This window comes from Anarhichas minor, unplaced genomic scaffold (assembly GCF_050575085.1).
Source record: "Anarhichas minor isolate MPS153535 unplaced genomic scaffold, ASM5057508v1 ptg000033l, whole genome shotgun sequence".
Classification (NCBI taxonomy): domain Eukaryota; kingdom Metazoa; phylum Chordata; class Actinopteri; order Perciformes; family Anarhichadidae; genus Anarhichas; species Anarhichas minor.
The window spans coordinates 4,250,802-4,277,180 of record NW_027466479.1 but is presented as its reverse complement, the minus strand read 5'-3'; the positions used below and the strand labels follow the sequence as shown (position 1 = coordinate 4,277,180).

The 26,379-nt window shown below is 41.9% G+C and overlaps 3 protein-coding genes and 1 long non-coding RNA gene across 5 annotated transcripts; 1 reads left to right on the top strand and 3 right to left on the bottom strand.

Moving 5' to 3' along the window:
- Nucleotides 1-220: 220 nt before the first annotated feature.
- Nucleotides 221-5,264, bottom strand: LOC142964972 (estradiol 17-beta-dehydrogenase 8-like). The gene is made up of 9 exons (XM_076105617.1): nucleotides 4,516-5,264; nucleotides 3,473-3,675; nucleotides 3,230-3,346; nucleotides 2,443-2,538; nucleotides 1,864-1,949; nucleotides 1,621-1,705; nucleotides 935-977; nucleotides 554-628; nucleotides 221-479 (listed from the first exon to the last, which is right to left on the bottom strand). Exons 1-9 carry the CDS (start codon nucleotides 4,559-4,561, stop codon nucleotides 460-462), a joined length of 771 nt encoding a protein of 256 aa, XP_075961732.1. The 5' UTR covers nucleotides 4,562-5,264; the 3' UTR covers nucleotides 221-459.
- A 472-nt stretch (nucleotides 5,265-5,736) lies between these two features.
- daxx (death-domain associated protein) lies at nucleotides 5,737-17,042 on the bottom strand. Of its 2 annotated transcripts, XM_076105615.1 has the most exons (11): nucleotides 16,695-17,042; nucleotides 15,315-15,572; nucleotides 13,802-14,251; nucleotides 13,235-13,366; nucleotides 12,992-13,108; nucleotides 11,984-12,215; nucleotides 10,684-10,853; nucleotides 10,244-10,403; nucleotides 9,481-10,036; nucleotides 8,264-8,399; nucleotides 5,737-7,935 (listed from the first exon to the last, which is right to left on the bottom strand). In XM_076105615.1, the coding sequence occupies exons 2-11, from the start codon at nucleotides 15,552-15,554 to the stop codon at nucleotides 7,876-7,878; spliced, it is 2,253 nt and encodes a 750-aa protein (XP_075961730.1). In that variant the 5' UTR covers nucleotides 15,555-15,572; nucleotides 16,695-17,042; the 3' UTR covers nucleotides 5,737-7,875. The 2 variants fall into 2 exon arrangements, with proteins under 2 accessions (XP_075961730.1, XP_075961731.1); XM_076105616.1 differs by lacking the exon at nucleotides 16,695-17,042 and having other exon boundaries at nucleotides 15,315-15,596.
- Nucleotides 17,043-17,584: 542 nt separating this feature from the next.
- On the bottom strand, nucleotides 17,585-23,912 carry tapbp.1 (TAP binding protein (tapasin), tandem duplicate 1). Its single transcript, XM_076106297.1, has 8 exons — nucleotides 23,752-23,912; nucleotides 22,475-22,660; nucleotides 21,663-21,911; nucleotides 21,183-21,542; nucleotides 20,663-20,986; nucleotides 19,015-19,116; nucleotides 18,818-18,846; nucleotides 17,585-18,660 (listed from the first exon to the last, which is right to left on the bottom strand). Exons 1-8 carry the CDS (start codon nucleotides 23,810-23,812, stop codon nucleotides 18,649-18,651), a joined length of 1,323 nt encoding a protein of 440 aa, XP_075962412.1. The 5' UTR covers nucleotides 23,813-23,912; the 3' UTR covers nucleotides 17,585-18,648.
- LOC142965394 (uncharacterized) lies at nucleotides 23,685-25,520 on the top strand. The gene is made up of 2 exons (XR_012957658.1): nucleotides 23,685-24,799; nucleotides 24,891-25,520. It is a non-coding gene; the product is annotated as an uncharacterized LOC142965394 (long non-coding RNA).
- Nucleotides 25,521-26,379: the final 859 nt, after the last annotated feature.

Genomic DNA, 26,379 nt, shown 5'->3' with positions numbered 1-26,379 from the left:
AACATTGAAATGTATTCAAAAAGCCAACTTCTAAAGGAAATCCATGAAAGGCTCTCAGACAACACAGGTGATGTGTGGAGGCTGTGGTGGTGTGACAGAGCTGTTGAACCTGTAAAAGACATGTTTGTAGATCTGAAGGGCCAGGTGCAAAGCCCATCCGGCCCTTTAATAAGGTCAGGATGGGTCAGGAGAGGAATGAAGAGCTTTACAGACACCAGAAGGCTGACGGAAAATACTTTTAATTCTGAGCTTACAAGTTAAAATATTCCATTCTGTACAGAAATATTACAAACAATTGGCACAAAGGTGGCTTTACACTGTGTAGTACATGTTAGCAACCACATGTATGAAACAATCAACAGTAATCACAAAGAGCAAATCAAGTTCAATCATTTCAACAATTAAATGAACTCCAAAGGAAAAGGCCTCCCACTGGTCTTCCTCCGTGTGACGGACGGTTCAGCCCATGAAGAGTCCACCTGACAGAGAAGACACTAACGTTGAGCATGCTGAACATCAAAGTGTTTATACAGAAGCAGCTGTCACACTGTACCTGTCACTTCCACGCTGGCTCCTGTGATGTATCGAGAGTCATCTGAGACCAGAAAGGCACACACATCAGCCACCTCTGGAGGACAAAAAGAGTCAACAGCGTGAGGAGGACCTGGGGACTGAGCATGGCAGACCTGCTCCTGTAGACCAGGACCGGGTGTGGGAAAGTAAAGTGTGTTTTATAACTTTTAAATAACATTTTAAAATGCTTTGTGTCCAACGGTAAAATCAGATTTAACCGTAACGGCCTGCGACACATGCAAAATGTTTAGATTCTAGTGTTTGGAGCTTAGAAAACTTCACATAATTTCCATTATGAAAATCTATCAGATGAGAATAAAGGTCTGCAGTGAAAACAAACCAAAGTGATGCGTTCACTGACCTGCAGGCTCACCCATTCTCCCCAGAGGCACCAAGGACTTCATCTGATAAACACACAAACATGACGCAGTGCAGATTTAAGGAGGACGGCTCTGTTTGATGACCACAGCAGAGTCAGGATGGTCGGTCCACGGTTTCCTTTGGTTGCAGTTTGTATTAAACGGCCGGTTGAACCACTGACACCTGGTGATATTTAGTTCTGCAGAAGGTTCTAGTTTGGTTTGCTGTGGTTTAAAGATCACTGCCAAGACTCTGCAGCCAGAACCACAAAGGTTCATTTGTGCTGCTCAAAGATTCATTAAAGATAATCACATAACAACTTGTCTTTACAGAAACGTCGACATGAAGATGACTCAGGAGAGTCCACTGAACGCACTGTCAGCAGTTTGGGAGCTATTTTATACCGAAGAGAAAACTCAGTTTCACCATGTTCTGAACCGTGCTACATAAATAAAGCTGATATAAAGTCTATCATAGTGTTTGTAGGAGGTGAAACTAACTGCATTTAACCTAAAACACAAGCAAACATTGTTTGTAAAAGGGTTTTATTTATTATAACTCGTAATATTTAAAAGTTTACATTTTATTCACGCAGTAATTTACATATTGCCTTTCTGGCTTAAATAATACATTTGTTGATTCCCTCCTGATAAATGAAGTGTTACTAAATGTGTGTGTCTGCTGTACCTTGCCAATAACCTTCTCTGGAACTTTATCCGTCATGGGAGTCGATATGAAACCGGGCAGCACACAATTACACCGAATCCCAAACCTGCAGGACAAGAGAAGCAGAACCCAGTGAGTGGTGATTCTTCTTTTTCTTAACACTTTGACTGTTACCAGCTGTCTGTCTGTGTCTGTGTGTGTGTGTGTGTGTGTGTGTGTGTGTGTGTGTGTGTGTGTGTGTGTGTGTTGCATCACTCTTCTCACCTGCTGAGCTCTTTGGCAGCCGTCCTGGTTAAACCCTCCACTCCTGCTTTAGAGGCGGTGTAGTTTGCCTGTCCGATGTTTCCCACCTACCAACGTTAACCACACACACACACCAGGAAACACAATCAGTCGTGTTCCACTGGAGATCTTCATGAAGCAGTCAAAGTTCAAATCACACAGCAGATACTCTCACAGAGGACTGAACAACTCATGTGTGTCTTTGGCTTCATATTGTTTTTTTAGAATAAAGCTCTAGATGGATTTCTGTGTGTATTCGTGGATCTTGTGCTTTTGGAAACGTTGATTAGAAAGCTAAAGGAAACATTCCTGTTAAACACGTTTTAAATGACGAACTATTCACTGTATTTCCATCTGTTTTGGGGTTTGACTGCTTCTATTTGGTCCCTTTGGACTCCACTGAAGAGAAGCTCTTAGTGAACTAAAGACAGGTCCAGGATGAAAATACTGCTGACTTCATCCTTTAACAGTTGTGGACAATCCCACCATCACACCTATAGACGTGCCTTTCTGGATACGAACTTTAGCTTCAGCTAAATATGTAAAGTGTAACGCAGAGACCTTTCCCACGATGCTGCCCACGGTAACGATGGATCCCTTGGGTGCTCCACAGGCCACCAGAGCCTGAGCCACAGCCTGAAGGACCAGGAAGGAACCCTGGGAGACGCAGGAGGAGAGAGGACTGAATAAATCTCTTCACTGTGTTGTTCTCTGCTCTTCATCTCAAACACAGAAAGACGGAGACGCAGGGCCGTCTGATGATGAACAGACTTCATGAATATGTTAAAATAATATAAGACGAAGCAGAGAGGATCATGAAGAGGTCTGTCTGATCCAGATGTTGCATTAATATGAATTATGGGAGCTAGTTAACACTGTGTGGATCGGTTTCCAATGAAAGACAACAGAGTATACGAGTTACTTCCAGTTGTTATCACAAAGCTGCCTCGTGTTGTTCTGAGCTGCAGTGATGGAATAAGAGAGTAAAAGCATCAAGACTGACGGGAGGAAACGTAGAAACATTCAAATGCAGCTTTCGTTCTTATATTTCATCTTTAAAACTGTGGCTGCGTTCATAAAGATTCGACTGACAGATACTAATATCTGTTGCTCTTTACTACTTGTCACTTTATTTTGAAGTCACTGCTTTAGTTCCTGTCAGGATCCTGAAGGAAGGAGGACTGCATGTCCCAGTGAGCTGATTGGTCAGTGGTTAACCTGCAGCGTAGGTTACCATGGTGATCCATCCCAGCTTAAAAGCCAGAGTTGAGCTGAAAGACAGCCGGGTAACTCCCTCAGCTCCTCACTAAGCGTGGCGGTTCAGGCCCCAGGTGTCATGGCCGCCTACCTTCAGGTTGACCTGGACGACTTTGTCAAACTGATCCTCCTCCATGTTGAGCAGGAAGTCGTCCTGGGTGATGCCTGCTGCGTTCACACACACCGAGGGAGGCTGGAAGTACCGAGTCTGCAGAGGGAGAGGAGGACATTCACTGTCAGAGGAAAGAAAGCAGCAACAGTCCCTGCAGCCTTCTACCACAAAGAGATGAGCGCTTGTTTCTCAGGACATTAATGCTCCGTCTGCACCACGCGCCTGTATACTCCTGACCAGCTTCTTCACGCTCTCTTTTGACGACACATCCACCACCGCCGCCATGTGACCCTGTCCTCTGAGCTCACTCGGCAGCCTCCCGAGGGTCTCGTTGGCCGACTCCAGGCTGATGTCGGCGACCACCACGGAGGCGCCCTCAGAGGCGAGGCGGCAACACACCGCCCGTCCGATCCCACTGCCTCCTCCTGGGAGGGAACATACAAGTGTCATCTCTTTGTTCTGCATTTGTTTTTTGTATTCTACAGATATATGTTGTGTCTCTGCATTGTTATTCTGCCTCTCTGTTGTGAGTGAATGGACCTTTATCCATCCTAAAGAGCCTTAGCTCCCACTGTGTGATGTTGTGAGTTTACAAGAACAAAATGATGTTTCATTATTTATATTACAACTAAAATGATTTCAGTCAATGAATCAATTACAAAATGAATCTATTCATCTAAGTATTTAGTCATGTTTTAAGCAGAGGTGCGTAACAGTCTGGTTGCTGCTTCACTGAATTATAGAGTGAATGTCTTTGGTCTTTGTTAAACAAGACGATGGAAGATTTGGATTCGGGGACACATTCTACACTATTTTCAGCCATTTCATTGACAAAATCCAGATTAATCCAGAAAAACGATAATTCCTGTAAATTGCAGCTCCAATTAATAACATTCATATGTCTCAGAGACAGACAATGCAGTCAGTGGTTTTATTTTCACTCTACGTTCAAGTTACTAAACTTAATCGGCCCTGATCCTGGTGGAACTACTTCTTTGAACGTCGTGGATCAGAGTTTATACTTCACTTGCTAAAGCTGAACCCTAAAGCTGCCTAACTGGTGGTGAGTCAGTAGGTAAACAGTACTTTAACACACTTCTACAAGAATACTCATGAGTCTACATTGACAAACCAGTAGCACTCAGCTAGCATCAGTTAAAACGGACTGAAGTGAGACTGACGACCAAACGTTACAGACAACGTCCTGCTTTTCCCTGTTCACGTATCACACTGACAGACAGACGCGTGGTCAAATATAAACGTACCAGTGACCAGCGCCAACCTTGACACGAGCCTTGTGGCGGCCGCCATGACGGGTTTGTAGTTTGTAGTTTGTAGCGCGAGTGGTTACTGAGAGTGGCACCACAGCGGCAAGCTGCAGGCGGGAGACAGCACAGTGACAGGCGAGCCTGTGTGGCTGCAGGCAGGAGACAGGACAGTGACAGGTGAGCCGGAAGCTGCCGAGCTGAGCGGCCCGGACGGCCCGTCTGCAGCCGAGAGGCGCCTCTGTCAGGCCCGGTGATGTACGAAGACAACTGGATACAGCTTAGGAGAAGCGCTCCATTCATTCCGAAGAAAGTTGCTCAGTAGCGTGTGAAGCAAAACAAGTTTGACTTCAGAGTATAACCCGGATGTTCCGGCGATCATCCGCATCCACGGGCCCATAGAGCATGCGCACTACCGTTTTACGTAAATCCGCCTCCCAGTTTTTCAGCCTCGTTCTCGGGTTCATTCACATGAAGGAAGGAAAATAACTCCGAGTTCGGCTATTAGTGCACTTTACTTTTACCTAATGATTTGAATAAGGGCTATTCTTGTGTTCATGCTGGGAAGTTGAATTAACAACAATGTAAGTCTATGGGGGAAAAGGGTATCAATGGGTCAGATCAGTCTCAGTATGAATGCATGCTCACAGAGGGATTCCCAAATGTATTTTCTGATATGTATATATACATATCTATATATACACACATGACTCTCCAGAAAAATATTTTTCAATGCACACAAAAATATAGTTATTATATAAATGTAAACAAAATCCACAAGAAAAAAAAGAAGAAATGTAATCTAAATCCACAAATATGTATATATGTATACATACATTGAAAACAATGTGTGACTCAAGCGATGTCAAACACACAAATGCAGTGAAGTTCAAACATGACAAGGAGTTTGTAAATGCAGGTTCAACAGTTTGTATATAAATGTAACATCCAAATATGTTTTTGATGACATTTTAAAATTCTTTTAAATACATTTATTCATCAATTTCTTTTACATTTATTTTAAAGCATTTATGTGTGCATCAGAAATATCAACCAGCTGAGACAAATTGTTTTTAAATCAAATGAGCTAAATAAATAAATACTCATCTGCAGCTTTCTTAGAATACCAAGTTTTTATAATGTAAAAATGTATTCTATATATTTATATTCAAGAACTTCAAATCCAAACAGAAAAGAAAAGCCACACAGAGGCTGTGTATATATATTTATAAAAAGTATCATTTATTTATTTATCAAAAATGAAAAAAAAAAGAAGAAAAAGAAAATAAATCACAGTTTGTCATGGATCACTCCACTGCATAAATGAGGCCTGATAGATAGTAGCTATGACAACTACATTCCAGGTCTACATTCTATTAAGTCTGAAAAGACCATTTACCCGAAATATTATTTCACCTGTGTGGGAAAGAGAACAAAACTGGGATTCAGGAGGAAAAGAGAAAAACAGGATTGTTATCGGGATAAAAAAAATATCCCCTCACCAAAAAACCCAGAGTTGTATTCCATGAGTTGTATTCCACGAGGACCAGCCAGCCAACACGTTCTAATGAAAGGATGCAAAACATACCTGCCACAAAAGAATCTCTTTCAAACATGAGACATCTTAAGAGCAACACTGTGTTTGATCAACTCAAAGATTTTCATGAAAACAAACTTGATGTTAAATAAGTTAGGGATGCAGAAATGTAAAGTGTAATGCTAAATGTATCAGAGTATCCAGTGTGTGGTCAGGAGGGAACCACATGTAAAAGCTGTGCCAACAGATGATTATCTGTTTGAAAGTGAACCATTGTGTGTCAGAATAAAATGCTAGCATGGTAAGCTGTGGTTTGGGCTTAAACTGTGGACCGGGTGAATAGATGTAGTTATCGGGGCCGGGCAGAGGTACAGGTTGAATTTAGCAGTGTCATGGTGAAACTCAACTCTGATGGAGGTGCATTAAAGAATTTCTTCAATCTAAACTTCCCCTTTTGCTTTAGAACGTGTCAGAATCACAAGGAAACATTTTTGTGCTATAGCTACTTAAAGGATAAGGCTCAATGTCAACAGATCCCATGTGAAGACCAGGACCATCAATGTGTTCGTCTACCTTTGACTGACTACTGCTCTCAGCTCAAAGACCATTGGTTCCTCAGCTATTTTGTTTTTTTGATAGTTTGTGGACAACAATGGAGCTCTGTGGCCCAGAGGAAGAAGACATATCAGGTTTGGGATACAGAGTTTAGTAACAATTAACTGTTCTGGTCTTTGCACGGGATTTGTTGACGATAACAAACATATAGAATATTGCTTAAGCTCATCCTTCAAACATTTGTGTATGAGACTCGTCAACGTTGGCCATTTAAACCAACAACTATCTGGAAACTATTCAGCTATCCTGCAGCAGACACGGGTCTGAATAAAACTTACTTCATTACAAACCTAAAAAATAGAAACATGTTTGGAGGGAACATAAAAAACAAAGTGTTTAAAATGTTCTCTATTATCAAACAGCTCACTGACTCAATGCACATCATAAATAGCAAGTAAAACAACGGCATCTCACACTTCCGTTTATACAGCCCACTACCTCCCTGCTCCTCTTTATGGAAAACATACTATTGAAATATAAAAATGTAAACAAACTGGCAGTGAGCTACCGAAGCCTTCGCCAGTTGAGTGTCAGTCTGGGCCATGCGTCCGGCTGCACAGGTCATGTTTTCAGGCACTGGTTTCTTACCTCAACCCCTCAAACAAAAGTTCTCCTCATTTCAATGCTACTGCCAGCTGACGCATTGTTGGTGCTGCACCGAATGGCAGGAAACACGGCGACAGACGTTTGGTTGCTTGGATCACCCAATAGATTCTGACGAGGTCATCTTTACTGCACCCGAAAAGGGAGAGAAGACAGGCGAGGTAAACACCAGCCGATGGCTCTCTGCTTTGAGACAGCGACAGCTGTATTCTCTGGTGTTCACTGCTGAACACGAGGACTCCTTGATTTTACAAAAACAAAATCAAGTCCTGTTGAAACGGCTTTCTTTCAAAATTTAGGTTACAATTATTTTTATTTAAGTCTTTTACAAAAACACTTGTCTTGGCTTTTGTTTGGTTGTATGTAATCAAGTGACATGAGGTACTAAATTCATAGTTTTCTCCGTCTTCCACAGTTACCAACGGCTGTTGTGCATTTAGTAAAAACTTGATATTGTCGGTTTGGATCACACTTATGGCAGAAGTTTCACAATTTTTGGGGAAAAAATTGAGCTTCTTCCTCTTCTGACAAGCCAGCGGACAAGGACGGTCCTTAAAAATCCGTTGAGGAAATGTGATCCAGAATACAGGTGAGATGTGGACCAATCACTCAGAGTCTGACAGGACGATGACCTCGTCTGGGTCACACTGTGTGGCCACGTTGACCTGGAAACAAACACACTCAGTGAGTACAGTGTGATCACGGCTCAATGTTTTCTTGTATTTATCACTGTATAATTTAACTATTAAACAGGTGAAAATCAGACACAGATTACCGGTATTTCATTTCATTCTTAATTTGAGAGTCATTGTCTGGAGCCCTTTTTCTCTCACATTCTCTTGTTTTGAACTTTTGATTTTAGAAGCATCTCCTGAGCTACTTCACGCCGTAACACTGTGGAGGACAACGACTACTTGTAGGAGGAAACACATCACAATATATACACATGTATAAACTATACCTGGAAATTGTCCTCTTTCTATGAGCACCCACCTTGTTTTTCTTGGGGGGCGGAGTCGACTGAGAGCTGCTGACCATTTCATTGGTTGGAGTGTCTGCTCGGGTTGACTCTGCCTGCTGTGGAGAGTTGCAGCTGAAAACGCCCATATCCAGAGGGATGTCTGCCTCACTGGGGAGGGAACAGGGTGGAGAGGGAGGGGGGGACGACGACGACAAAGAGTTTTAGAGGGAATTACAGAGGTAAAAGAAAATCAACAAGAGAAAAAATAAAAAGGTTAAAATACTTGCGATTACATTAATCCAGAGCAATAATAATATATTATTATTAATTGAAGAGCACTAGGGCTACAACTATAGTGGCATTTTAAATGCATTACTGTTTTCTTGACTGTGGAGTCCCAGACTAAGTGAACTTTATCTCAACCTTCTCCTCTGTTCCTCTACATCAGTGAGAGTATGTGTTGAGCACACAGCACAGCTTAAAAAGGTGCTGATGCAAACTAGAACTGAACAAAAAGTCCATCATTGAAAATCGAGAAATACAGATGTGTTTCGTTAAATTGTTGACTGATTTGCTCTTGAATAAGTAGTGGTCTGACTCGTCGACGTTCATCGAGAGATCACACAGGTGCTGTTGTTTAACACAAGACCAGGTTGAGTCCAGGACCAGACTGCTTTGACAAAATCAGTAATTTCACCTTGAAAACACAGGAGTAGCTGGTCTACCGCTGCACTGATCGTTAGATAGTTTGTGTTATGACTGTTTGTCAGAAGAGTCTGGTGGCTTTGAAGAGAGCAGAAATAACGGCCTCAGCTCCTGTTGAGAAAGGGCTGTCTGGCAGCAAAGTAAAGCTGTGGAAATATTCTAAATATAGCGTACACATGAACTGATATTGACTTGTTTAGGTGTCTAAACTAAGTTTTGCTGCTGCCCCGCCCACAGCAGTGCATTGCTTTGCATCTGTGCTGGTCGTCCTCCAAACAGGGGGCATACCGACCGCCCTCTACTGTAGGTAATACTGTCTGAATAAGAAGCTCATACAACCACACTAAAAAAAAAAACAGTTCATCTGAGCTCCTCGTTCCTGTTTTTCATTTGGTCTAAGTTAAGTTCATATTTATTGACACTGCAAATATGATTTGCAGTGTCAATATACTTTTTTTAATAACAATATCTAATACATTCATGTCACATATTTCTCCATGTCATGCAGTCCTAATCTATCAGTAACAAACCCTTCATTCAGTACCTGTCGTGGATGAGTATGTGCTTATTATTTCGGGAGTTCCCCGACGTCGCTTCCTCCCTCTTCCTCTTCTGGCTCCTCGTGGCTCTGAGGCTTGGCGGCGGCGACGTGCCGTTGGTCGTCTGTGTGACACAACTTTCTACGATGACCGCTGGCGACAGCGGCAAAGACACCCCGTTAGCTGTTGCCGGAGAAACGTCTGCAGGGTCCTGAGTGACTTTGCTGGTGCTTATCAGCACGACTGAAACATGATTGGATGAATCCACGGGCTCCTCCAAGCCTGCATGGTTACCATTAGACAGCGGCGTCTGGTCGTCAGTCTGCATTGGCTCTGATTGGCTGGGGCTCTGTCTGGGGGAGGGGAGGTCGGACAGCGGAGAGATCTGGGGCTTGCTCTCATCAGAAAGAGGACTGAGTCCACTTGCTGGCTCCTCGTCCTCATCTTTCACGCTTTCTTCTTCCCCTGCAGAAACACTTCCTGCCAACCGATCCGTCTGATCCTCGTTGTTGGTGCCTTCACACGCTGGTTCCGCCTCGTTACCGACGTCCTCGTCATCGTCTACAGAAAGAGGGAAATGAATGCAATGAAATCTTTTCTCTCCGTCGCTCCCACTAATACAATCAGAGAGAGACTTAGTCTAAAAACTGAAGCAAAATATGTCTTAGAAATATGTTAACATCATTTAAAAGTGGCAGGAAACTGGATTTACTGTTGAAACTTCAGAATAAAAAAAAGAAACATTTCAGTGAACATCTCTGCTCTTACCTGGTCCGTTCTGCTGGGTGCTGGCCTGGATCTCTTCCTCAATGTCTGGGTCTGATGATTCATCTTCTTCATCGTCATCCTCCTCCACCTCCTCTTCTTCCTCCACCTCTGCCACTCCGTTCACCTCTTTAGTTCCTTCTCCGTTTTCTGATTTGTGGGTCTGAAAATAAGAAAATAAGACGTGAGGGTCAAACAAGGAAAAACAGAATTTTAAAAAGAAACAGAGCTGTCAGAAGCTGGATATACGTATCATAATATATTTCTCTAATGTTGAGTTTTATTTCTATATAATTGAATGCATTACTGTGGAGAATGCAACGATCATAGGGATAAAACAATTCCAGGAACACATTTTCATACATAAAAATGAAACCAAAAGCATGTGAAACACTGAAAGCAGAAGACTTTGATGATTTTCCTCCTTCCAGACGCTCTCTTACCTCTTTCTCCTTGCTGTCTTTCTCCAGCCGTTTGGCCCTGTCCTGCTCCTCCGCGTCCTCTTGTTTGATGGCGTAGTTGGTGATGACATCCTCGAGACGGGACAGAGCCACTTCTCTGTTCGACCGAAGCTTCCGCAGCAGTGAGGGGTCCTCCAGAGCCGGGTCAGTGGCTTTAGAGGGGGGGTGGGGGGGTGGGGGGTGGAGAGAAGGGATAGATGAGGCGAGGACAATTAATTAAGAGTCAGATAAGAGATGGGCAAAGAGAGATAGAACTTTGTCTTTGCACCAGTGTGGTCCCATCAACCAAGTCAAATGTAAAGACACGGCACTTCTTAAAGAGACAGTGTGAAGGATGTGGTGGCATCTAGAGGTGTGGTTGCAGACTCCAACCCCTCCACTGACTCCTCCCTTTCCAAGACTGCGGTCACGTGAGCCGTCGAATGCAAAACCAGGGTAACACCATTTGCCTACATACCATAGCAACACTCCTTTAGGAGCAACGGAGGTCACGGTACACCATGCACTCTGCGGCTCACGTTACCACAGTTTCACAAGCGTGTCGGAGAACTACGGTGGCCTCCGGGTAACTTAGGAAAATGAAAGGCTCTCTATAGAGCCAGTGTTTGGTTTGCCCTTTGTGGGCTTCTGTAGAGACATGACAGTGCAACACGGTGGACTCCGTGAAGACGACCAGCTCTCTGTGTAGATATGAAGGACTCATTCTCAGCTAACAAAAACAAGATTCTTAAGTGATTACAAACTCAAGAACAACATTATTATGAATATTGAATTCCATTTTTGCTAAAAAGATCCCCTGAAATGCTACATCCTGGCCCTTTAAAGCTGTGGATCATGTTTTATACACTCAACACAAAGTGTCCAAAAGTTGTTCAAGCCTTGAGAGGAAAGTAGGTGTTTTAAAAACAAGGGTGGAAAGAATTGCACTTCATATAAGACTAATGTATGGAATAGCTGTAGCACGGAGCTGTACATGAGTAGCTGGAACGTTTATTGTACTTTATTAATCTTTTTGTGTTTACCAACAGACCAAAGAAAGTGTCAACTATTACTTGACACTATTACTTCCAAACCCTTGAAGACCTTGACATTAACATTTCTATCCGTACTCATGTGCTGTACGAGACACTGGGTGATTGTTGAAGTGGGATCGCCCTTAAAGGTTTGTTCAAACCAGAAAATAAAGGTTTCTTGTGGTGCATTTGTGTTGATAACCTGCGTAACGTCAGAACAATGCATTCTAAGAGTCAAGTCTGCCACAGCAACCGGCAGACAGCCTCACCAGGCTTGTAGGCGTCAGTGAGGCGCGAGCCGAAGTTGTACACCAGGTCCAGGTGGCGTCTCTCCTGCATGCAGCGCCAGGTCTCTCTGAAAGCCTCCTGGGCGATCTGGTCCAGCTGTTTTCGGCTCAGGCACAGGTTGTGGCGCTCATTAGCGCGCAGCACCTGCTGGAAGATGTCTTGGAAATCCGGAGGGTTCCGCTGCGCCTCGGGACTGTTGATGAAACGCTCGATCTGACGGGAGGAAGGAACGTAGGGCAAGGGATCAGGAGCCGATCACATTCACCCACGTAAAAATACAGCAACAGCTTCTCCAACATCACCAGTTCATGCATGGCACATAGTTATGTCTTTGTTTTCTCATGTCACTTTGCTTCTATAGGAGGTTCTGACTGATCCCGCTCAGACTCCCTTAACGTAGTCCCTTAAAGCTTATGTGATATTTATATTCCCCCAAAAGTTGATTAAATATGTATCTTGACACATTGAAATAACAGCTGTTGATTCTTGTTACTAAATTTGCCACACCTTTTTTTTTTTTTTGAGCTACTTTATCCAAATACTGAAGGTCCTGCTTCAAAAGCATAAAGATATAACTATTGATACGATAGAAATAAAAGTTAAACTCTCGATAGTTCCAATTTACATCAACTCATTTTGAGGTTCCGCAATTTTCTGTTTTGTATCGTGCTCTGGATGTTTTTGAAAACCTAAATAAAAAGAGTAATAATGATCAAATCTAGCTGTGAGAAATAATAATCCTGTTCATGCAAATAAGAGTTCAGCTGTGAGACATTTAACATGGTAGATGCACAACCTGGTGTCAGCTTATACAAAATGAATACTGCTGAACTTAAGATATACCTAAGCGGGTCAGAGGTCACTACTAACATCTACTATGGGAGCCAGGATCAAGATAAAACAACCCAATCACACAAGTGAACACCAAGTTTCACCCAGCGTGTTACTGTCCAGGACATTTAAACGGACTAAAGCAACCACCAGCTCACCTTCCTGTTGATCTCAGGATAACGAGTGCTTTTGTAGGGGATCCTCTGCTCAATGACTCGGCCCGTTAGTGTGCTGCACTCCTTCAGTTCACACAGCTTTTCATAAATCTTTATCATCTGGAAGAGAAGAAGTAGAGGACAGAAGAAGAGGTGTGACTAGCGGTCACACAACCTGGCATTTGACAGCTTTCAGCCGTGTTTATCAGCAGTGGAGCCCCGAGCCTAATCAACCTGCAGGCTCACCTTGCGTTTGAGCTTGTGTTCCTGGATGTATAAAGAGTCCTCAGTTCCCAGGTCATCTAAATTCAGCTCGGCCTGCTGCAGGCGGCAGATCTCGTCGTTGTACACCTTCAGCAGGTTCTCCAGGTACGCTATCTGAGAGAAATTGAGAAAGGACGTGAAGGGTCAGTGTTGATTCATCCTGGTTGCTTGTGTTTCCCGTATCAAGTTGTATGTCGGGGATGAAAGGAAAAAGAAGAATTAGGTGCGATTGGTTAATGGTTTCTAGGCTACCAAGTAAAAACAGGTGACAACTACACCTTAGTGAGGTACTAATTGCATTAAAGGCATTGTATAAGCTGATCAAAATCTGAAAAGAAATACCTTTATGTGTCCATTAAAAACCAATATACATTAAAAAGTCCATCACAAACCCATCACATTCATCATTCATACTTTTATGCTCTCTAATGTGATCTTTATCTGTTCTACTTTTATGAATAGTACTTCATAAACACTGAAGAAACTTGAAAAGTGCCATAAAAATCCTATTTCTAATTATTCATCACATGTCTAGTGTTCAACACTAACCTGTTTCCTGGATGCCCTCTTTGCCTTTTTCTCTGCTTCCGGTCCCTCCTTGTTGTTGCCCTCCTGCAGCCCTGAGGTGGAAGGTTGCTTATCCCCCGCTGCCGGTTTCACCCCTTCCTCTTCCTCATTCATCTCATCTTTACTCTCGTCTTTCCTTTTGGGCAAATCAGAGGTAAACTGGACAGAACTTGATGAGGTAGAAAGCCCGGGTTCAACCTTGGTGAGGGCCTGCCTCCTCTTCGCTGCATGCTTCCTGAGTGCAGTGCAGAGTTCATTGATGTAGACAAAGGTTTTGGACCGGTTGGCCTGAGTGTGAGTCAGACATCGTCCCAAGGTGTTCCTGAACTCCACGGAGAACAGATACTCTGGGGAGGCCTTGGCATGCTTGGTTTGGAGGAAGGTCAAGACCTCGGGGCAGTCCTGGGTGTGAGTTGAGCAGTGCTCCACGAACTAGGAGGAAGGAGTAGAGAAAACACCCATGATGACAAGGCAAGGTGACAGAGGAGGGAGAGAGAGGAAAAATGATAAACGCCCTTACAGCAAACATCATCAAAACTATACATGCGTGTGCATGTTGGCCGTCCAGACCGGTTAGCAAGCTTGACACTTTTTAAAATTAAAACTGTTAACAGCATCAAAATGTCTGCTTGTTGCATTGTCAGAATATATGTTCAAACAGTGGACTCAAGTTCTGGGGAATTCCGACAGGATCGCGCCCGTTTCAGAGCAACAGGTGTTTCAGTCTAACGAGTGACTGAGTTAACCGGTGACTTTCAGTCGAATGCGTCCGTGGTTGCTCATAGTAACTTATGGTTGGCATAGATAATAAACACACGAGTATGTATTTAAAATATATCTAGCCACTAAATATTGGGCCACTTGCTAATGTAATCTACACACATCACTACAAGCACACAGATCTAGAAAGTCAATTTGTTTAGGTTGCATTTGCAACCTTTGGTGGCTGATGAGCTTTCATATCTTGACAAGCAATTGCAATCCGCCATAATTCTGTTGCATATCTGCGTGCGCACACTAGCGCATGTCTTCATTTTCACAAACTGTAAAAGGTCGTTAAGAACACGTACAACAGCACTTTGTGATTCAGGTTTGTTCCAGTTTCAATGTAATGTGTCATAATTACAACTATCTGGTATTTATAAGTATCGTCATTAGTTACAATGGACGTTTGTGTATCTACATTATCATGGGGTACAGAGATCAATGCAATGAAAAGTGAAAAGTATGAGCACACTGGTATAGGCTTCATGACTTCTTCAAAAGGGAGCTTTTCATTCCAGCGTGTATATTAGTTGCCATTTCATACAATACCCCCAATTCCATCAAGGAGAGAAATAAACACAGCTACCAGCCAAAGGCTAATATATTTTGGACTGGACATTTACCACTGTTATTCTAGCAGAAAGCCAACAATTATATTGTCACATTTCTAAATAATCTACAAGGTTTGAGTAAACACACTCAGTTGTGCCCCTTAACCGTCTAAGCTCACCTCAGTGAACAACTTCTGATTCTCAGCCTGCAGAACATGCGTGTCCTTCTTCACTGAGGCGAAAGGCGACTGGGTAATGTGGGTAGGGGGGGCAGGCTGCTGAGCTCTGCGTGGCAAGACTTTTTTGGCTTGTTGATGAGAGGACGAGGCTGAGGCTGAGCAAGAGGGTTGAGGCCTCTCCTCTTCATCATCATCAAGGACGATGATCTTATCCGCCATCGAAGCGGGAGCCACCGCCATCCAAAACGCTGGTGATTTCTGCTTTCAGAAAATAAAAACAGGGAGAATGTTGATCAGGACAACTGAAAGTACAAGATGTCAAACAAGCAGAAGGATGTTGAAGATCAAACAATATGAAAGTTGCAGTGTTCTGGTCAAACATGAGGGAATTGGTGGGTTTAATAACAATATTGGTGACAAATAACTGATGTATATTTTGTATTAATAATCGAAATAAGCTCATAACTAAAGCTGTCCAATAAATGCAGTGGAGTAATAAACACAATATTGGCTTCCCAAATGTAGTGGCGTAGAAGTATAAAGTAGCATTAAATGGAAACACTCAATACAAGTACCTCAATATTTTACTAAAGTACAGTACTTTTAGACGTTCTTGTTAGACTGCAAGTAGCATTCATGAATTCAGACTGTCAGGGGTAAAAGTGAGAAATATTTTCAAATGTACTATATTGTAATTCATTCCCATAAGCATACTGCGCAGAGTAATCTCAGTGACGGCTCTTCTGCCAACAGTGCGGGTTCTCTTCATCTACTCATGGGTCTGGCTCATACACTGTATACATATCTGTAGATAAAGAGGGTCTGGCTGTGCGAGACTACTTTAGTCGTAGGTGTGGGGCATGTACGGAGCCCCTAAAGGGACATGGTAGATTGTTAATAGGGGGGGGGGAACTTTGGCGTTTGTGAGGTGAAACAAAAGAAATAAAACTCGCGTTGTTTTTCGTGGCTCGCCTCACAAACGTCAAAGTATTTTCTCTAACTATATAATGACCCTTCAGCGGCTCTGTACCTCTGATACGTGTAATAGTTTGATATTCTCCCTCCCTTTGTAGATAGTTTTACTTCATATAGACAGTAAAATACACTGAAAGAAGGCCATATGTTTGTGAATTTAGCTATGACTCTCTAATACTACCCCTTACTTCATGGGCAAGCAACGACGCCATTTAACATGAGCATTACGTTATCCGTGGTTTAAGAAACGAAACTAACAGTCAGACAATAGTAAGTGAAGGTAAACAGCGACGTGATCGAAGCTTGATGACATATTGAGGTTAGCTTTATGACAGACAAAAAGCTATCAAATAGAAATAAAGGTTAGCACTATAACACATTACGACACACTCACAAGTGCCTTACCTCTTGTTTATGAGCCGTTCGACGTGAAGACAAAAAAAGATAATGTTTCACCACAATGCACCATTAAATTCTGTGTTCAGTTATGCTAACGCTCGTTAGCATTAGCTAGCTAGTTAGCATTGTGACAAGTAGCATTAAGTGCGCGAAGTAAGAAAATAACGAGCTGGAAGAAAAGCCAGTGTTTTGTTTTTAAGACATAACCCAACGTTACTATACAAACAAATCCACGATACTATTTAAAACCATATTTTAATCCCACATACTTTCTGTCTTTCTACCAAAACAATGCTCATCAACTTCGCTATGCTGTCGACTCAGAATCGCTAGACTTGTCGAAAGTGTACCCGCTAAAGTCCTACCAGCACCAACGCCTCTGATTGGTTCATAGATGGTTTACGGCCAGTAATGTCGTTACCCATTGGGTGATTTGCTCCCCTTGAGTACCATTGCTATATTTTGATAATTTTTTTAAACAAACGTCAAAATCCAGGAAGTGCATTAAAACCTATATACAGATGATTAAAACCTAAACGTAATGTTATATAATAATTAACATTGTATCAAACACCAATTCTAACTTGAATGCGCTCACTTAAATCGAATAACACAAACAACAAACATAGTGAACACAAAGAGACGCAGGAAGAGCTATTTCACGTTTGCGTTAATCTCATAGATGTCAAATTAAAGACATTTGTTTCTCCCAACCTTGACATATTTTCATACTTTAAATGTATTTAATAATTATTTCAAAATGATTAATAATAAATCATGAATGTATGGTGAGTTGCTGGTATGAAACAGTTCTGTTTTATGTATTATTTCATTTCTTAGTATTATGTCTCTCTATTCTGTCCAAGATTCTAACATGTTTTAGTTAAAAACACAACTCCAAAACAATTTAGTTTTATTCTGAAAAGGACAACGGAAGTTACACTTTCTCATTAATGCTAGCTTGAATTCACTTTGTTGGATCAGTCAACTTTTACACTTTGTATTTTACTACTCTCAAACTTTGAGAGAAGTTCATCACAAGGTTTTTTTATTTAGAAATATTTCTCATCCCTGCGGAATTAACAGCAAGAAAATAAAAACAGCCCAGCCATTACAGTCTGTTAAAATACTGCCCTATGAATTCATTTAAGAAGACACATTTTCACTATTATACTATCATAAATGAACACGTGACCATTTTCAGTTTGTTTTCCAACAATGTGGCACTTTAATTCTAATCTTTGAATTCTAACACAAATTTAGATTTTCCGTGGGGTAGAACTATGTGCTCTGTTTGTACCATTTCCTTCACACGTCTATATAAGTTTAATAGTGCAGTAGCCCAGGCTGTTGGAGCATCATTCCTACCGACACAAAATGAAAGCAATACCACTCTAACACACAAGTAACAAAAATGTCAGAATATACATACATTATTTTTTCTATATTTACAAAAACAAGATTCTGATTGTGGGTTTGAACAGTTTAGTCCAATAGTAATTTTACTGCCCTGGATCATTTATAAACAATGTTAATTTAGTTCTTTCTGTTTCTTAAACATAGCGGAAAATCATATGGAAGCATTAACATCTTCAAATTGAAGCTGATATTTCAACACTATTTCAAAATTCCTCTAACTTTCTGGCACCCTTCCAGTGTCCGTGACAAAATATAGTATTCAAACAGTGGGAGGACAATATGATATAACAGCTATATCGCTTTAAAGTGACAGAAATATCACAAAAAACATGTTTAGACTGAGCAGAAGCCCTTTGCCACTGATACCCTAGCAGAACTGGACCTGTGAAAAAAAAGGTAAAATTGAGAGACACAATAGCCTTAAACTAAAAGACATAACTGTCTGGAGGATAGTCACTTCTGAAACCCCATCCTAGATATCAAAACAGACAGGCTTGTTGGTTCAGTATCACACTTCCACAGCAGTTGACTTCGTTCTTCTTTACTTGTCTTTCTGTAAGTAGAAGTGGAAAGTTATTATTGAAATGAGACATGCAAAACACCCGGGAGCAGCACCAGGGTTATAATAAAGAACAAGTGGACGAGTGGTCTATGTGAAAACATTCAGAATTATACATTTTGTGAATAAATATTTGAAAAGCTAACATTACCTTGTCTTGTTGACCAGCCTCATCTGAGCCTGTGTGCAGTGAAAAGATAACAAAGTCACATATAGAAATGGAATTGAAATATATTAATGTATCTTATTAAATATCAATCTGTCTTGCAGTTTAAAATAATGAAATGGGTGCAGACAATCAATTATTACTGTTAGTATACACGGCATTCTTTCTGGATTATTTGTTACCTGAGCTGGTGAAGGTCCAAGAGACGAACTTGATAAGACCGTAGAGCACCAGCGCTACACCGACCATTGCCATCGAGTCCTCAATGGAGGGGGTGCTGAGCCCTGAAAAGACAAAAGAGGAGTTTAAACATAATTGATTCCTATACATTTGACTTGCATCTTAGTCGTCAAGCTTGATGAAAGTAATTTATTTTAAGAGTTACATATTCCACCAGAGCCATTACACAGAGTAGATGTGTTAAAATAATCGTATCTCCGTTGAAAATATGTTAAAGAGGATGAGCTTTGCCATTCATGAGTATGTTTTACTGGCCAAACAGCATACAATGACCATAATCCAGCTCAATGAGTAGCAGTCTCTCTACGACATATGTCAGATTGATAATGTCTTTAAATGATGATATTCAAGGTGTGACTGCTGGTGCATTAACACACATCTATTGTATGTATAGATGTAACTAAATGCAGGGGTGGATATCCAAGCAGGTAGACATTCACTGTTCATTGAACTAAAGGCGCAATGTGTAATACCTGTCCACCCGCTCCAAAAGCATAGGGGGCAGCATTTCACCTCTACACCTGAGTCCACACAATCACAATTTACAGTTGTTTTAAAAAAAAGACAACTACTAACTAACAGCAGGGCAAGAATACGTAAATTCGGAGTCCAAATAACACTTATTTTATAATCTTCACGTGTGCCACAGGCCCATAGTTAGCCATCTGTGTGTTTACTGTGCCACTAACTGTGCTATGGTCTGTGTAACGTCTTTGTGCTTTCTCTCCCCTCAGGTTTCCATGGATCGTGGTTATATCTGGACCCTGGTCCTTCCTCCTGCCGTGGTCCTGCTGACACCCACTGCTACTATCGTTATTATTAGTAGTCACATTGCTATTACTATTGCCGATACCATGACTGCTTTTGTTATCATTGTCATTCTACTATATCCACTTCTGATGTTATTATTAGTAGTCATCATTTTTCCATCATTATTCTGCTTACTACTCTCATTACATGAATCATTTATGTCATATGCATTGAATGTGTTGTAACTCTGTTATGTTGTTCATTCTGTACACATGACATCTATCACACTTCTGTCCTGATAGAGGATCCTCCTCTGTTGCTCTCTCTAAGGTTTCTTCCTGTTTGATCGTTTGTCTGGTGGCGGGGGCCCGGGGGTGGCAGAGACAAGAGAACGACTCTACTTCTTCGTCCTCTGGACTGAGGGCAGACTGGACGCTACAGTGACTCACTCTCGCCTCTCCACGTCTTTAACGTAACGTCAGCAATGTAAGCTCTTCACACTCTGTTGATAATGTTAGCTCGTTTTTTTTCAATGTTTTAAACTAAAATGGTCAGATCTTACACATTGCACCTTGTAAATAGAAAATGGCATCACATAATTGTAACGCTTCCTTTAAAACCAGGAAAATGTAACATGTAGGCCAGAGTATATTATAATAACCAAAATTTCAAATAACATCGGGTTTTACATTGATATACCTGCCTTTTCTAATTCAAACATTCCTGGCAACGTGCAGAAAAATCACCACCTGGCCTCTACTTATTGAACAAAAACGTTCAAACCCACTGTCGCCGAAAGAGCTTCATAAATGTCTTAGACAATAAATCATTCAGCCTTACCAACGACATTGAGGGTCACGCTGGCCCGTCGTGTGCCTCCAAGATGGACAGCCACACAGGTGACCTCCCCTCCTGGGCCCAGGTCCAGCTTGGTTGTGTCCAGCTCCAGCCGGGTGCTCTGGCTATAGGTTCCATCCCAGGCCTGCCTGTGGCCCGTTACGCTGCCTGATCCCAGAGGCCTGGACTTCCCATCGGTGCCTTTGAACTCCCAGCTCAGTTCCAGGGAGAGGGGGGCAAAGCCGGACGCCTCACACTGGACGGTCAAATTCCGGCCGGGAACAGCGAGGGGCAGAGGGGACGGGTGGATGGAGAGGGATGGAGGTTCTGGGTAGAAGGGGAAAAGAGCGGAGGAGCAAAGAAAAAAGGAAAGACTGTAAGAGAACGTTAATAACAATCTGGTTCAATGAAATCTAGGCTCTTCTGGAGCTTATGAGCTCCTAATTTCCAAACGGAATAATTAGTTTATTTCAGCGTTGTATGACAGCAGATACTAAACAACAACAGTTTCCCTTTCCCTCACCTACAATCTCAAGCTCCAATGCCACCTGAGCCACAAGGTACGGCAGATACACCGTACAAATATACATCCCGGAGTGACGCACTTTAGCCTCCAGCAGGATCAGGGACGCATTCCCTTTCTGGCGCAAACCCTCAAAGTCCAGCGTGGCCCCTTCCTCTTGGACATCAGCCAAGCGGTCCGTTTTGCCGTCGTAGGCCAGAACCAAGCGTCCGTCGCCTCGGAACTGGTAGCGCCACTCTACGGCAAAACCCGACCCGGACAGAGGCGAGGAGGGGTCGACCCAGAAGCCGCAGTCCAGCAACACTGGTTCACCGAGTCTGGACTGCACCGAGATGGTTTTAGTGGTCACACTCAGGATCACTGAGGAGACAGAGAGTCAAGTCAATTACATTTTTGTGTACGCATCTCAACCATGTTGTGGGTGGCCCTTGGTAACAATCATCATTTTTCGGACTGGTCTTCTGTGTCATAAATCATTACCATCGTGCTCTTTGGTTGCTGTGGGAGCACGCGTGATAGTGGAAATGGCCAGCTGTCCGTTGAGGCCCTGAAGGGCGGTGGAAAACCAGTCAGCCTGCAGGTAAATGGGGCTGGAGGCGGAGTCTGTGAGTGGAGCGACCCATTTGAGGGTGGAGGGCTGCGGCAGGAAGGGGTTGATCTCACACTGGGGCTTCTCGACTGAGCCTCTGGGAGGATTGAGAGAGCGGTGGCAGAGAGTGGCAGCTGGGTCTGAGGAAACAGGAGTCAGACGGGTCACATGTTTCCGTCGCTATGGTTAAAAGCAGGCCACAGATGCTCACTCTGCTTCTACGTAAAAGAAATCAGAAAATCTAAAGAGGGAGATGGCAGAGAGATAAATACTAGGAAAATCACAATACTTTTTTGTTTCCTTTTCTGATAACTTTCTAGTTAATTATGGAATACTTGGCTGAGAAATTCAAGTTTAGAAAGCCTGGGAAAAAATAAATGATGAAATTAAGCCACACTGAAAACATATATCTATATTATTGATGTAATATTAAACACGAAAGGTTTGTTTTATATGTAAAAAGAAAAAAAAGTGTAGAGGACACAGAGAATACGTAGCTAAAACATGATTGCTGCATTTGTGTAGCGCATCTATTTAATGCTCTCCATTTACTTGGAAGGTATACAGAAGAGTACACACACACACACACACACACACACACACACACACACTGAATTACACCCAGTGCATACAGAATTCTCTCTCATACGTCTACATACATGTGCCGTCACACATCCTGTTCCGCGTGTCATTTTGAACTGACCGCTGATAAAGTAGACTCTGTCGGGGTCGATGTTGGACGGAGCCTGTTGGGTCTCTGCGGTGTGGCGGTCTGTTCGGATGTGAAGCAGGGATTTCTCCTGGCTTGTAGCTGCAGCTAAACCTCCTCCTCGACCCGTCTTCTCCTGCACCAACCAGCACTCCAACACTGGACAGCTGCTGCTGCAGGCTTCAGACAATAGATCCAACAAGAAAGGAACAATATAAAACAAACCCACAGTGGAACAGGAATATAATACTCAGATTACACTATATTCTGATATTAAAGTCCATAGCATTTTGTATTATTCAGTGGCAACACTCCAACAATCCCCTAATATTTACCAATAAACCGTTGTGTCTCTAGTATCCTTCCATAACCTTTTATGGAATCGATCTACTATAAAATAAGTTAATGTCATTGGAAATACAAAAACGCATCAGGACATTGCAGGAATCAAACCCTAAACCCTATGACTTTCCCTCTAGGGAGCTAAATATGCTGTGGCTGACTGAAGTGGTTCAGAGTCTTGCTTTCACTTTTATTCTCTTTGCTCTTTTATGTCAATGTTTAGACATTAAACAAAACTTCTGACAGAGTGGGCAGTGTTCTGTAGAAAGTCCAACACAGTTCAGCCTATGTGCTGTATCATCATGTCTATGGAGGCTATGTTTTTCAGCTGTCTCGTGTATTCATTCAGTGAGACCTCGAGCTGTTGTTTCCGGGAACACTTTCGGCCACGAGAGCGCGCTGCTGCACTGACCGCTTCACACCAACGTCTCTTTGGAAATATCTTCATTTAAAGTAATCCATGTTAAAGTTAACAGTGTGTGATGAACAGGACATTGTTTCACACGTTATATTACGTGAATGCATTCCATGCTTGATTCGGCGTATGAAGAATCTGACGGAGAATCACATATAACTACATTTAAATAGTTTGAGTTTTAAAGTTAAAGTTATGCACACGCCTCCATTGTCAACTTATACTTATAGACAGCTGTTTTGCTATAGGTATTGACTTTTCTATAATATGATTAAGTATATAAGCAACAGAATATCTTAATACATATTTCCCAAATTTGCTGCAATTGAAGATATGCACATTAATATGAATTAGCCTGGCTGTATGTTCATGTGGTCCACGGAGCTCGTGTCATTACAAGAGAAAACACGCATCCGGGCTGCAGTAGGTTATATTGCTGGTCTATGGTAGGCTGTGTGGCAGCAGCAGAATATCGACGACGGATTCAATTATTCGACTGTTAGCGCAACCTCACCTTTAATGAAGCAGACCACTGCAACCAGCGACAGTTTGTAGATCGTAGAGAAGTTAGTCATGATTGTGTCTTCTTCTTGCTGTCTGACACTCAAACAAAGTAGACTTTATCGCGCTGGTTTTCCCCTTCAACTACAGGTTCATTTTAGTTTCACTTTCACGTACAAGCTAGAAAAAACAAAACAAATTCCGGTCATCATTTCAAAATAAAGCCGCCATAATCAACACTTAGCGACAGCAAATGTTTAGTTATAACTGGAAATTAAATCGACTGGAAACTTGAAGTAAAACCATTTATAAGAACTCGTTATAAAATAATGAAATCGTTTTAACTGCACAATAAGACTATCTTCAGCTCTGCCGCTAGATGGCGCCCTTTGCCGCACAATAATGCGTCAGGCTTTGACTACCATCATGTGTCCCTATGTGACCTTATTTCTTCTCAAAACATTGTTACATGTGATTAATATCATCTGAAGAAAAGAAAACAGATTATTATTATTGTTATTAGTGTAGGAAAGTTGCAGTTCATTTGCATATTGCGTAAAAAGCAAACCGACAGACACAGGAGGAAATGTGTGTCTGCAGCCTGACAGCAGTAGAGTCCCCTCTGTGAGATCAGAGGTCAGAGGAGGACAAGAGAAACAATCAACAGTCTTAAACGGACCAGCATTCATAGCGTCACCGTACACATATAATCTTTGTTCAACACATCAAGGTCATGCCCCTCGCATACAGAGATAAGACTAGAGTGTTGTGTTCTGTTTTCATGCAACTTGTCTGTTTAAGTCAGTGTAACTAATTCCCATTCACTATATTCAACATGTAGGTTATTTTCCTTTAAATGGTGAATGTATTGTAGATTTAAAACCAGCAGGACACTCTTTATTTATGGATTTTCAGTCTAACATCATTCAAGTTTAACTGATGCTCATTTTTTATTATATTTCCGCAGAAAGTATCTTCTTCGACTCCAGAGGAATGCAGCAAGACGAGGAGGACGAGAAGCTTCGACGGCCTGTCAGGGACCACAGTGAGATAACGATCATGTATGCAAAAATATGCAAATCATGGCAGAACGCGGTGTCACACACCAAACACAGAAACGAAACCTAACGGCCTCATCACGTGATTTACCAGAAATGGTACAGAGTGATGTGCTGTTTCTGCCCAGCAGAGGCGCTCTGACTCTGTTACTGAGTCCTGAAAAACACAACGACCATGAAGGCCTCATAAACTGCCAGAAATAGAACCAGGGGGGTTTGACAGAGGGACATTAAACAGAGGTAATCAAGTTGCATTCTGGGTGTTCATTGTGACTCACTGCTTCTGTCTGTTCCAGAGAACAAGTGTTATCTGAAGAGTTTCATTTCTGGGTTTATAAAACAATTAATAACCACAAACCTCAGTATATATATCTTCTTATTAATAAGCTGTGTGTGTGTGTTAGGAATCAAATAGGCCGACTGACTGACTGTCAGGTCACAGCGAGAGAATGTTTGTGTGTCTGCCACGTCCAAACAACAAAGGAGGACACAGTATATGTTTGTAATTACACAATCAGAGTTTGTGCCTTAGTGTCCCCTTTTTTCTCTTTATATTATTTATTTACGTTTTCTTTTCTATTTTTCTGCTTTTATTTCTGTCTATATCTTTTATTCTCTGTAGTTGCCCCCCTGGCATGTTAGTTTACATGTTTGTAATTTGCTGTTTCTTACTGACAATTTGTGAAATTGTACATGTGCAATTGTTGAATAAATAAAACAACAACAAAGGAGGACACAAAATGGCAGCAGGCAGGTGTTGTCAGAGTGAGAGGTGTGGCACAGGGACGACTTGCACAAGTATCTGATGTCATACCGTGTGCTTCTTAGTTCAGGAGCAAAAGCTCACAGCGCTGTGTGTTGCAGAGCTCTGCTGTGTATTTTTTCATTGCAAAAAAGATATCATCTCTTATTACATAATGATAACTTTGAAGACAATGCAGTCAAGCCTCTGCTCAGTTAAGTTTAGGTTTGTTATTCTGCTGTGAGCAACATTGGATTAGCAGACAAAGCTAAACAACACACAGTGATTCACTACACTACACAACATGGAGAAAATGGCATAATTCAGGCGTGAGAAGCTTCACTGACAAATGAACAGATTAAATAACCATAATCCCTTCCTGCTACTTTTTTAATGGGCGTAGTCACTTCTCTTTCCTGTATTACAGGAAGCACGTCTAATTAAACAGCCCGTATTCTGACTGTGGTTTTTAGTTTCACTCAGAAGCTAAGAACTGATAATGTTCTCAATCAAACAGAGATCATACTCTACTCTTTCTTTGTAAATCATTGTAATATTATACAGTGCACATGCTCTGAGTTGTCTTATAGCACCAATAATAGTCTCAAGTGTAGATTTTGCACTCGAATGCTGTTTTGTATTTTTATGCCACAGTCCAGTGATGTTTTGTGGAAATGAAAAACAACAAAAAACTTCTTCAGTCAAGTTTTAAACTAAGAACTTGGAGGTCAATGGTCTAAATGGTGTTTCAGGAGCTTTAAAGAGAATCTCTGAATATGTGGAAAGTAAAAATAATAAATACCTACACAAGATAATTGCCACAGGTGACCTTTAACCTTCC

Bases quoted from the DNA above. Each gene is read 5' to 3' on its own strand.
- daxx (XM_076105615.1), bottom strand. From the start codon at position 15,554: ATGGCGGTGGCTCCCGCTTCGATGGCGGATAAGATCATCGTCCTTGAT. The intron at 12,216-12,991 runs GTGAGCTGGTGG...TCCTCCCGTCAG, and splicing joins ATCCTGAGATCAACAGGAAG to ATCGAGCGTTTCATCAACAG. The intron at 10,404-10,683 runs GTAAGAGAGCGT...TCTTATTTTCAG, and splicing joins AAGACAGCAAGGAGAAAGAG to ACCCACAAATCAGAAAACGG.
- tapbp.1 (XM_076106297.1), bottom strand. From the start codon at position 23,812: ATGACTAACTTCTCTACGATCTACAAACTGTCGCTGGTTGCAGTGGTC. The intron at 21,543-21,662 runs GTAATGATTTAT...CTGTCTCCTCAG, and splicing joins AGCAACCAAAGAGCACGATG to TGATCCTGAGTGTGACCACT. The intron at 18,847-19,014 runs GTAACAAATAAT...CACTGCACACAG, and splicing joins TTGGACCTTCACCAGCTCAG to GCTCAGATGAGGCTGGTCAA.
- LOC142964972 (XM_076105617.1), bottom strand. From the start codon at position 4,561: ATGGCGGCCGCCACAAGGCTCGTGTCAAGGTTGGCGCTGGTCACTG. The intron at 2,539-3,229 runs GTAGGCGGCCAT...TGCGTCTCCCAG, and splicing joins TCGTCCAGGTCAACCTGAAG to GGTTCCTTCCTGGTCCTTCA. The intron at 1,706-1,863 runs GTGAGAAGAGTG...CTTGTCCTGCAG, and splicing joins GCTGCCAAAGAGCTCAGCAG to GTTTGGGATTCGGTGTAATT.